General features: G+C 37.9%; 1 protein-coding gene across 1 annotated transcript in view; it reads right to left on the bottom strand.

Moving 5' to 3' along the window:
* Positions 1-10428, bottom strand: part of PRSS55 (protease, serine, 55) — a 24223-nt gene extending 13795 nt beyond the window's left edge. Inside the window, exons 1-2 of the mRNA XM_006884934.1 lie at positions 10404-10428; positions 6256-6448 (exon numbers count right to left, since the gene is read on the bottom strand). Of these exons, the coding sequence (XP_006884996.1) occupies positions 6256-6448; positions 10404-10428 (218 nt within the window). The remainder of the gene's footprint in view (positions 1-6255; positions 6449-10403) is intronic.
* Positions 10429-12617: the final 2189 nt, after the last annotated feature.

Below are 12617 nucleotides of genomic sequence, written 5' to 3'. Positions count from 1 at the left end.
GTCAGATAATCATATGATCTTCTCTGCCAGGGATGAAAAGGTGAGAAAAAAAAATGGAGTTGGTTTCATAATTAAAAAAGTCATTTATAGATCCATCATAAAATACAATGTGGTAAGTGACAGGATAATCTCCATACTCATACAAGGAAGTCTGGAAGTCCAGTGAAAACCACTATCATGCCAACAACTAGAGCCAAAGAAGAGGAAATGGAAGATTTCTATCATCTTTTGCAGTCAGAAATCAAGATGCACTGATTATAATGGGTGACTGGAATGCAAAATTTGGGAACAGGAAAGAAGGATCAGTAACTGGAAAACATGGACTCGGTGACACTAATGAAGCTGGAGATAGAATGATAGAATTCTGCACTTTCAATGATTTATTCTTTGCAAATATCTTTTATAAGAAACACAAAATGCAGGCTATGCACATGGATTTTACCTGATAGTATGCATAGGAATCAACTCAATTATTTGTGGAAAGAATCGCTAAAGACACTCAATATCAGCAGTGAAAACCAGACCAGGTGCAGATTGAGGGACAGACCATCAATTATTCATATACAAGTTCAAGCTGAAGTTGAAGAAAATAAGATCAAATCCACAGGAACCAAAATTTGACCTTAAGTCTATCCCACTTGATTTTCAAAACCATCTCAGGGACGAGTTTGAGGCCTTGAGCACCAATGAGCGTAGTCAAATGAGCTCTGGGAGGATATCAAGAATATCGTCCATGAAAAATGCAAAAGATCATTACAAAGACTGAAGAGGGAGAAAAAGACCAAGATGGATGTCAGATGAGACTCTGAATATTGCATTAGAGTGCTGAAAAGCTAAAGCTAAAGGAAGAAATCAAGACAGTAAAGAGCCAAACAGAAAATTTCAAAGGGCAGGTTGGGAGGACAAAGCAAGGTACTATAATGAAATGTGCAAAGAGCTGGAGTCAGAAAGTCAAAAGCCAAACTTGCTCAGTGTTTCTTAAGCTGAAGGAATTGAAAAACAAATTCAAGCCATGATGCTTTGGGTAGAGTGTTAAATGATCCAAAAAGCATTAAAAGAAGACAGAAGGCATATACAAAGTCACTGTATCAGAAGGAATTGGCTGACACAGAAGAATTTAATGAAATAACATATGAACAAGAGCCTGTGGTGATGAAGGAGGAAGTTCAAGTTGCTCTCAATCTTTTTACTCTGGCAAAAAACAAGGCTCCAGGAGTTGATGCCATACCAATTGATATATTTCAACAAACAGATACTGCCATGGATGTGCTCACTAAGTTGTGCCAAGAAATTTGGAGGACAACCAGCTGGCCAACTGACTGGAAGAGATTGATATTTGTTTCCATTCCAAAGAAAGGTGATCCGACAGAGTGTGGAAATTATAGAACAATATTATTAATATTATATGTAAGCAAAATTCTGCTGAAAATTATTCAAAAACAAGTGGAGCAACACATTGGCACAGAAATGCCAGATGTGCAGGTTCAGTTTATAAGAGGTCATGGTATTAGGGATATTATAGCTAATGTTAGCTGGATCTTGGCAGAAATTCAATGTACTTCATCGACTATTCAAAGGCTTTTGACTGTGTGGATCACAATAAGCTGTGGCTGACTCTGAGAAGAATGGGAATCCCAGAACATTTGATCGTGCTTATGCAAAACCTATACCAATCTATATGCAGAACAGATCATCCGGGACACTGGGATGTACAAGGAGGAATGTGGCATCAGGATTGGTGGAAGATTCATCAACAGCCTGCCTTTTGCAGATGACACAACCCTGCTTGCTGAAACTAAGGAGGACCTGAAGCTCTTGCTACAGAAGGTCAGAGACTGCATCCTTCAATATGGATTGTAGCTCAACATCAAGAAAACAATTGGTAGCATCAGTATGGATGGTGAAGAGATTGAGATAGTTAGCAGTTTTAGTTTTCTTGCCTCCACAGTCAACATTCTTGGTACCAGCAGCCAGGAAATCAAAAGACGAGTTGCATTGGGAAAGTCAGCTGTCAGGGGCCTCTCCAGAGTCCTGAAGAACAATGATGTCAGGCTGGAAACTAATGTGCGGCTGATTCAAGCTTTAGTCTTAGCAACTGCGTGCTATGCATCACAGAGCTGGACATTGACTAGAGATGATAGAAAGTGAATTGATGTCTTTGAGCTCTGGTACTGGAGAAGAGTGTTGAATGAACTGCTAGGAGAACAAACAGGTTTGTCCTGGAGAGGGTTGAGCTGGGCTGCTCCTTGGAGTTAAGGATTCTGAAGTTTTGTCTGACATACTTTGGGCATGTTACAAGGAAGGACCAGTCCTTGGAGAGGGATATCATGTTTAGGAGGGTGGAGGGACAGCGCAGGAGGGGAAGACCCTCCATGAGATGGATCAATTCAGTGATTGGGGTAGTGGGAACAGGTGCGTCAGAGACAATGAGGTTGGCAGGGTTTAGGGCTCTTGTACATAGGGTTGCTATGAGTCACAAGTGACTTAATAGCACATAACAACAACGTATACTGGTTTACTTACAAAGTTCGTATATATTGTTTTTCACACCGAATCTTACCCTTTCCCTTTACCCACTCCTCATTCCACTTGTCAAATTATGTGACCTTATGATTAAGCACCCTTTTCCCCTCTTTGGATTCTTATACTTGTTCTACAATAATCAGCACACACTAAATAGATATAGAGTAAGGATATAGGTCTGATGCATATCTCTCCTGATTTTGAAATTTGCAATGCTTCCTTGTTCTGTTTGCACAACCGCTTCTGGGTCTAAGCAGGTTTTTCATGAGTACAAGCAAATGTTCTTGAATTTCTGTTTTTCTCAATGTTATCCATTATAGATTATGGTCACCACAATTGAGTGTCTTTGAATAGTCCATGAAATACAAGTACACATTTTTCTGGTATTCTCCTTCAGCCAAGATCTATCTGACATTAGCAATGATATCCTTAGTTCTATAGCCTCTTCTCAATCCAGCTTGATTTTCTGGCAGTTCTCTATTTATGTACTGTTACAGCCATATTAATATATTCTTAGCAAAATTTCACTAGTATGTCATAGTAATGATATTATTTGATAATTTTTGCACTCTGTTGTATCACCTTTTTAAACAATGGGAACAAATATGGATCTCTGGATCTCTTCTAATCAGTTAGCTAGGTAACTATCTTCCAAATTTCTTGGCATAAGCTCGTGAGTGTAGAGGGCCCTCCATTGATATTTCATCAATACCTGGGGCTTTATTTGTTGCCAATGTCTTCCTTCATCACCCTTGGTTTTTCCTAAAATGGCTCAGAGTCAACCAGTTCTTCTTTCTATAATGACTTTCGTATATCCAGCACCTTTTTATGCTTCCTGAGTGATTTAACATCTTGGTTATAGAATCTTTTTATATTGCAACTTAACTTGAATTTGTTCTTCCAACTTAAGAAATGCCAAAAGCAAAAAAAAAAAAATGCCAAAAGCATTCTTCCTTCTTATTTGTTTGTTTCTGTTTTTTAACTCTGGCTTTTTGCACATTTTGTTGTAATGATTTGTTTTTTCTTTATATTGCCCTTTGAAATCTTCTTTCCAGCTCTCTTCAATGTTTTTTCCCTTTGTTTCAGTCTCCCTACATTCTAGAGCAAGTTTCAGAGTCTCTTCTGACATCAACTTTTATCCTTTCTTTCTTCCCTATATTTGCATTGACCTTTTGCTTTCTTCATCAATGATGTCTTTCATGTCATCCTACAACTCATCTGACCTTCACTGATTAATGTTCAATGTGTCAGATCTATTCTTGATATTTTTTTAATTCAGGGGTCATATTCTTCAACTTAAATTTGAACTTACAACTAGGTAATTGGTGGTTTATGGTACAGCCATCCCCTGGCCCTGTTTTGACCACTGAAATTGAGATCTTTCAGCATCTCTTTCCACAAAAATAGTGAATCTGATTCCTATTAATCCATCAGGGGATGTCCCATGTGTATGGTCACCCTTTTGTGCTTTTGGCTTTTTAAAACATTATTTTTATTTTGTACTGATTTGCATACAAAACTCACATACATTATGTTTCATTTATATACACTGTGTTTCACACATTCCTCTGTTCACATTGTGTTTCATGCAATCATTCTCATGTATTACCTTTTATAAAATTAATCACCATTGATCCATGTCCACCATTACACTATCTTTTCAGGTTCCCACTGGACCTTTCCTAATTCTTTTACCAACTATGTTTTAAGAAAAGGTATTTGTAATGACTAAATCATTGATTGTACAAAATTCTGACATTTGATCTCCAGCCTCATTTCTGTCACCAAGGCTCCATTTTCCATCTACCAGTCCTTTTTCCTTGTTAAAACTTTTTTCCAGTCTCTAATTATTATTGATCTATATTGATCATATGTTTAATCCATTTTCAATTGTAAAAGTTGATAAAAATAGTAATTTATTTTCATCTTTGGCTTTAGTGATTGTGTATAATTGAATAATAGTGGTATTAGCAGGCGTTTTTTGATATTTATGGATAGCATTCGACCATTCATAGCCTTGTACTTCAAGATAGAACCTGAACCTTTTTTTTCACTGTGAATATCACACCATTCTTTTTCAACTTGTAATTCCCAGCGTAGCAGATGATTAAAATTGATTAAAAATGACCAATATCATTCCATCTCAACACACTAATGCCTAGGATGCCAATTTTTATGCTAATTTTTTACTACTTCCAATTTTCCTAGATTCATACTTTATACATCAGATGTTCAGATTATAAATGGATATTTGCAACTACTTCTCTTCATTTTGTGAGTTCCTTCTAACATGAGGGGCCCATCCTCTGGCACTATATCTAACAACATTATGGAATCACCTGTGACCTATAGTGACCCTATGTACAGCAGCTCTGAACTCTGCCCTGTCTTGAGCCAGTCTCAGAAATTCTGATACACCAACCCCCATTGCCCCAGTTCCTGTATTAATCGGTTTCATTTGGGGTCTTCCTCTCCTACACTGTCCCTCCACCCTTTCAAGTATGATGTCTTTCTCCAAGGACCAGTTTCTCTTGGCCACATGCCCAAAGTATGTGAGATATAGCTTCAAAATCCTAGCCTCCAAGGAGAAATTTGATTTCACCCTCTCCAAGATAGACCAATTTGTGTACCATGGTGGTCCATGGTAGTCTCAAGCCTCTTTTCCAGCACTATAATTTGAAGTCATTGATTCCTCTTCTGTCATCCTTAGTCATTGCCCAGCTATCTGTTGCATAGTAAGTAATTGCAAAGACCATGGCCTGGATCAGGGGCACCTCAGTCTCTAAACTGACATCATTGCTTTTCAGCACTCTGGAGAGGTCTATGACAGCAGATTTTCCCAATGCAATTTGTCTTTTGATTTCCTGACTGCTGGTGTTAAGAGTGTTGTTTGTGGGGCTGAGCAAACAGTAGTTGTTAACAACCTCAATCTCTTCTTCATCTGTCATGGTTCTGCCAATTGGCCTAGTGGTGAGTATCTTTGTCTTCTTGATGTTGAACTTCAAACCATATTGAAGACTACAGTCCTTGACATTCTGCAACAAGCGCTTTAGGTCTTCATCAGTTTCAGCAAGCAAGGTTGTGTCATCTGCATAACACAGGTTGTTGATGAGTCTTCCTCCATTCCTGATGCCACATTCCTCCTTAGAAAGCCTTGCCTCCCGGATAATCTGTTCTGCATATAGATTGAAAAGGTATGGAGACAGGACACTTCCCTGACACACTCCCTTCCTGATTCGGAACCATTCAGTGTTTCTCTGCTCTATTCTGAGGTCTAAGTATGATGGAATAAGCTTAACAATCAGTAAATGCTGGATTGTCCAACAATACAGAGAGCATTCATCCTACAAGAGGCCGATATTTGAGGGTCAAATACCATAGGAAACCAGGCTTTCAGGATCAAGATAAGATTTTCCCCTAGAATATTTTTAACGTCCTAGAAGAGATTTATTGACTAAGTCCTTTGCATCAAAGGGATGCAAAGGGATCCTTTGTTCATGGGAGTGTATAACCTTAGTTAAGCCATGCCTAACTATTGGCCCCAATCACCAATGAATGAGAAAGGTACTGCAGACCAACTCCTCTCTCTATTTTCACAACTTAGAATAGTGTTCTATCCAATTTCAGGAAGAAAAGTACTAGGATTCCTCCTCAGCTACTGGGTCTGATTATATTTGAGGGTGGTCTAGGGGTGGACAATGACAGAGTAAGAACATTCTCTTAGGTACTTACGTTATTCCATCAGATTGAAAGCAATGAGCAGCAGACAGAATCCACCACTTGTTCAGGATAGCACCACCACAGAAATGTTCATTTCCTACCTGAATGCTCACCATCCATGGAAACTCACCAATCCCAGCCTCCACCCCCTCTATGATTCTGGAGTATTTAGCGTCTCCTTCAAAAAGAGGTCTCTCACCACATCCTGTAAGAAAAGGAAATAGAAAGTATTTGTTTGGTATCTTGTCAAGTGTTGGCAGAGCTCCCAAGAGTAGTGGAAAGAAAAGATTCAAAATTTTGATAATAAATTTGTTAAATAAATACTATTACTCTCTACTGCCTCTATCTCAATGGGAAGAAGTGGCTCATAAGTAGATTTCACAGTAACTGTTTTATAGTTAACTAAACAGAAGCAGGTCCATTGAAACATTCCTAGTAGCAAGAGAAAATTAACCATTCCTCCCCACCCCCACACCCCCGGCCCATCTACAGGGCTCAGAATATGGTAAGAAGCTTTAGCTCTGTAAGTTTCCACCATTGAGATCTCAGGCAAGTCAACTCATTGAACTTGCCTCTGTTATAATCCAAGCAAAATTGGATGAAAATATTTGTCCAAAGCCAACCTCAGTGTGATGAGCCAAGAAAGTGGCTCCCAAAGATGTCCAGAGTCTAATTCTCGGAGCCTTCACATACATCACCTTGAAAGACAAAAGGTAATTTGTAGATGCAATTTAAAGGAAATAGAACTTGAAATTCAAAGATTATCTAGATTCTGAGTTGGGTCACAATAGTCACAAGGGTCTTTAAATGTGAAAGAAGGAAGCAGAAGAGAATTGCTCAGAGGATGATATACTTAAGGAAAAAGGACAAAGAAAGATTCATTATTGCTGACTTTGAAGATGGAAGAAAGTGATATGGGTGGCTTCTGGAAATTAGAATAAACAAGGAAACAACTTTCAAAAAGCAACAGGATCTTATTGACACCTTATATTTAGTCCAGAGAGACTTATTTTGGATTTCTCTACAGCACTGTTGCTGTTCTGTACCATAGAGATAAAACCAACTCATAGCTGACCCTCTAGTGGGCTTTCAGAGGCAGTTTAATCACATAGGAGAAGATTGTTCATCTTTCTTCCACAAAGCAGCTGGTAGATTTGAACCACATGCCTTTGGAATTGCGGTACAGTTTCTTACAATTAGGTCACCAGAGCTCTCAAATCTACAGGACTGTACAATAAAAATATGTGTTGTTTAAGTCACCAACTTTCTCCTAATAATTTGTCACAGCAACAATAAGAAACTAACACATCTGTGAAAGTGGAAATACAATAGTGAAAAAACATGGACTGACTGGAAACACAATACTGTCTATTCACTGAAAAGCTATGGAGGAAGAAGGCTGTAGTTGCCTGTGTTGAGAAGAGAAAATAAACTTCTAGGTAGTCTGCGTGTAACTTAGCTTCCTCAAAAAATAGGAGATTTTTCACTAGTATTTGCTGAATTGAATGTTCACCCTGTGTATTGGAACAAGCCATGAATTTGACTATAAAAGGCCAAGATTCGTCTTAACTTTTCCGTTCGTTTTCTAATTGTCAGTTCAACAGAGATATTGAAGAGTTCGTGATGTGAACTAAAGTGATCCTAAGCCAGTGACTTTGGTTGAAAAACTGAGATGAGAAATTAGCAGTATGTATTAAAAGTCTCAATCTGTCAGAAATAGGTAATAAGCAAAGTTATCTTTAGGACTTTTAGACTTACATTTCCTTTTAAATTTTTAATTTTTTATATTTACTTTTACATAATAATCTTTGTTGTTAGGTGCTGATGAGCATAACTCATAGTGACCCTATGCATAACAGATCTGAATCTTGTTCTATCTTATACCAGCCTCACAATCTCAAACACACACAAATCCAGTGCCTCAATCACTGTGTCAACTTGAGAGTCTTCTCTTTATCTTTCACCTTCCCAAGTATGATGTCCTTTTCCAAGAATTATCCTTTCCTGGCAACATGCCCAATGTATCTGAGACGAAGCTTTGCCATCCTTGCCTCTAAGGAGCACTCTGGCTCTGCCTTCTCCAAGACATATACGTTTGTTTGTTCTTTGGGCAGAAAATGGGATATTTAGTGCTCTTCTCCAACACCACAACTCAAAGGCACCAATTTTTTTCTGTCATCCTTATTCATTGTCCAGCTCTCAGGAGCATAACAAGTGGTTGAAAAGACATGATGGTCTAAATCAGGCAATCTTAATACTGAAACAAAACATCATTGCTTCTCAATAGTTTGGAGAGGCCTCTGACTGAAGATTTCCCCATTGCAATACATCTCCTGACTGCTGGTACTAAGAATATTGATTATGAATCCAACTAAGATAAAGTTGTTGGCTGTTTTAGTTGTCATCTATCATGATGTTGCCTGTCAGTCCAGTGATGAGAATTTTTGTTTTCCTTACATTGATGCATCCATTTGAAGGCTGCAATGCTTGATCTTCTGTAACAAGCATTTAGAATCCTCTTTACTTTCAGCAAGCAAAATTATGTAGTTTGCATAATGCAGATTATTGATGAGTCTTTTTCGTAGCCCATTGCCACATTTTTCTTTGTAGATCCAAGCTTCTCGAATAATGTGCTCAGCATAAATATTTAATAAGTATGATGAAAGGATAAAACCCTGACATACACCTTTCTTAATTTTAAACCATGTAGTATTCCCTGCCCTGTGCGCACAACAACTTCTTGGTTCAAGTATAGGCTTTGTATGAGTACAATTAAGTGCTCTGGAATTTCCTTCCTTTTTAATGTTAGTCATGATCTGTTAGATCAACACAAATGCCTTTGCATAATCAGTAAAGCACAAATAGGCATTCCATTGGTATTCTTTGCTTTCAGCTAAGATCTATCTGACATCAACAATGATATCCTTGATGACATGGCTTTTTCTAAATCCTGTTTGAACTTATAGCAGAGCTCTGTCTATTTACTGTTCTAACCATTTTTAAATGATCTTCAGCAGTGATATTGACGATATTGTACTATAATTTTCACATTCTGTTGGCTCACTTTTCTTAGGATAGGGAACAAATGTGAATCTCTTTCAGTTGGTCAGCCAAGTAGTGGTCTTCCAGATTTCCTTGCATAATCTCGTGAACACATCTAGGGCTACATCTGTTAGTTTAAACATGTCAATTGGATTTCTATCAGTTCCTGGGGCCTTATTTTCCCGTCCATGCCTTCACTGAAGCTTGAATTTTTTCCTTTCTCACCCTTGGCTCTTGATCATATGATATTTTCTGAAATACTGTCATGTTGGCCAGTTCTTTTTGGTACATGGATTCTGTGTATTGTCTTTTTAAATTTTTTTCCTTTTTAAAAAAATTAATTTTAATGGAAGTTTACAGAGACTTAAGGTTTCCAGTCCTCCTGTATGTTTTTTGTGCTTCCTACATGACTCAAGATTTTGTTCATAGCATCTCTCACTAGTGCAACTCAAGGCTTGGATTTGTTTTCAGTTATTTTGAGGGTTGCTGAGCACGTTCTTCTCTTTTTATTCTCTAATTTTAGGTCTCTGCATTATTTAATTATAAGAGTTGCTCTGCTTTCTCTAGCTACCCTTTGAGATATTCTGTTGAGCTATTTTACTTCAACATCTCTTCCCTTTGTTTTGGATTCTCTATGCTCCAGTGCAATTTTTAGGGTCTTTTCTATATTCATTTTGGTTTTTTCATCCTCCTCTGTTTCTGTAGTGATTTTTTGTTCTCTTCATGGGTGATATCATACCACAACTCATCTGGTCTTTGATCACTGGTGTTTAATGCTTCAAACCTATTCTCACAATGATTTATAAATTCAAGTGAAATAGACTGAAGATAATATTTTTGTTTTTATGGACTTGCTTTCATTTTATTTAGCCTCGGTTTGAACTCGCACATGATGATCTGTTCCATAGTCAGCACCTGGCCTGATTCTGGCTGCTAATACTGAATTTCTCCAACAATTTCTTCCACAGATGTAGTAAATCTGATTTCTATGCAGTCTGTCTGATGAAGTCCATATGTAAAGTCACTATGTTTTTAAAAAAGGATATTTGCAATGACTAAATCATGGCCAAAATGTGATCCTTCTAGTTCTGGCCTCATTTCTGTTACCAAGTCTGTACTTTCCAACTTCACTGCCTTCTTCATTGTCTCTAACTTTTGTATTCCAGTCATCAATTATTAACACATCTTGATTGGTTGTTTGGTCAACTTCAGACTGCAAAATTTGATAAAAATCTTCAATTTCCTCCTTTTTAGCTTTGGCTGTGGGATCATATGTTTGAATAATAATCAAATTAACTGACATTCCTTGTATGTGTATGAATAGTATCCTACTGTTCACAATGTGGTACTTCAGGATAGAACTTGAAATTGTCTTTTCAAGTATGACTGCAACATAATTCTTCTTCTGTTTTTGATTTCCAGCATAGTATAGCATGTGATTATCTGGTCCTAAGTGGCCAAAGCCAGTCCATCTCATCTCACTAATGCCTAGAATGTTGAAATTCACACATTCCATTTTATTTTGTACAACTTTTTAATTTCCCAACATTCATATTTCATACATGTTCCAACTATTAAAGAATGTCTGCAGTTATTTCTCCACTTTCTTAATGACTTTTAATCTGGGATTTGCCTCTAATACTCTATCTATTCATGTCCCTCTATTGTTCATAGGACTTTCAGAGGCCTGCTATTTCAGAACCAAATGGCAAATCCTTCTTCCTAGTCTGTCTTAATCTGGGAACTCCACTAAAACCTCTCCACTATGGGTGACACACTGGTGGCAAGTCTTTAGCATCCCAGCATCCTTGAGTTGCCTTAGTACAGCAAACTCACAGACAAGTGTTGTACTAATTAGAACAGTGATAAATAAGCAAGAATACAGATACCCAAGCTACAAAGTAATTAGAAATATGCAGATGATTCCCCCAATTCATAACTGACCACAGTTTAGGAGACTCCAAGTCTGAATCTCAGGTCCCAGCACTAGGGAAGGTTTTCTCTCTCTGGAAGTTCTGGAGGAAGGTGCTTGTCTCTGAACTTTTGCTCCTGGACTTTCCCCCCGTGGCTTAGTATCTCTGTTTTTCCATATGAGCTGCACAGTTGGTACAGCAGGATAATGCCCCAGGTGAGGGCAATGGCTCTGTTGGAAATGGTATACTGGTGCTTCTCACTTGGGTCAGGGACTGGAAGTGAAGATGGGTAGAAGATCTGTCTTCTTCACTTCTGCTTGCCTTCTCTAAGCCCAGGAGCTGTCAGCAAGGCCTGATGGGAGTCAAAAGGTTGAGGCTTCTGAGAGAAGATGTTGGAGATGAATGGAAGATCCAGATTCTTAAAGTAAGACACCAGAGCTCCCAATTTTATTTATGAGCTTACTTGCATGGGCATTGATTGTAGATCCAAGTTAAATTAAATCCTTGACAATTTCAATCGTCTCTCTAATTCTCCTGATTTGCTTATTGGCCTATTTGTAAGAATTTTTGTGATGTAGTCCACGGAGAGTTGTGAAGCTAACCCAAAGTTCTCACTTCTCTGGCAGGTGGAATCTTCCAGCAGCTCTGTGAGTAAAAGATGGGCAGTCTCCACCATGTGATTTGCAGTCTCAGAAACCAAATGTGAGGTCAACTGTGAATGAGTTCTGGCCAGACGGCAATGAGAATGAAGGAGTGAATTAGGCTGAGGTGTAACCCATACATAGTTGTCATCTTTGATCTTTCATCACTCAAGTCCTCTGCTTTCAGCAACTAAGATTATGTATCTGCATATTGCTTTGGTGTTTAATGAATCCTCCTCCGACCATGATACGATGTTCTTCTTCATATCGTTCAGCTACTCAGATTATTCGCTCTGGGTACAGATTGAATAAATGGGGTGAAAGGATACAACTCTTATACACACCCTACCTTTCCTGATTTTAAGCAATGCAATATTTCTCTTATGATATTAAAGTTCCATGAGCACAATCAAGTGTTGTGAAATTCCCATTCTTCACAAGGCTATCCATCATTTTTATGTCTGGCATAGTTGAATAACTATATAATCAATAAAACACAGGTAAAACTCTTTTTTGTAATCTTGCTTTCCGTCAAAATCCATGTGACATCAGCAACAAAATCCCTTCTTTTATACTGTTCTCAGAATCTGGCATGAATTTTTAGTAGTTTTCTGTGGATGTATTGCTGCAACCAATTTTTAATTACCTTCAGCAAAATTTTTACATTGTAATACCAATAACATTGTTTGATAATACAGAATACACTACAGAGTGCCACAGGAATGAGCAAGCCTGCCACAAAAAATATATAGCCAGAATGTTTCTTAAAAGTGAGGAT

Source organism: Elephantulus edwardii, unplaced genomic scaffold (genome assembly GCF_000299155.1).
Source record: "Elephantulus edwardii isolate Elephantulus edwardi_28Jun2011 unplaced genomic scaffold, EleEdw1.0 scaffold00038, whole genome shotgun sequence".
Lineage (NCBI taxonomy): Eukaryota > Metazoa > Chordata > Mammalia > Macroscelidea > Macroscelididae > Elephantulus > Elephantulus edwardii.
The sequence above is the reverse complement of the archived record's forward strand: the minus strand, read 5'-3'. Positions and strand labels throughout refer to the sequence as shown.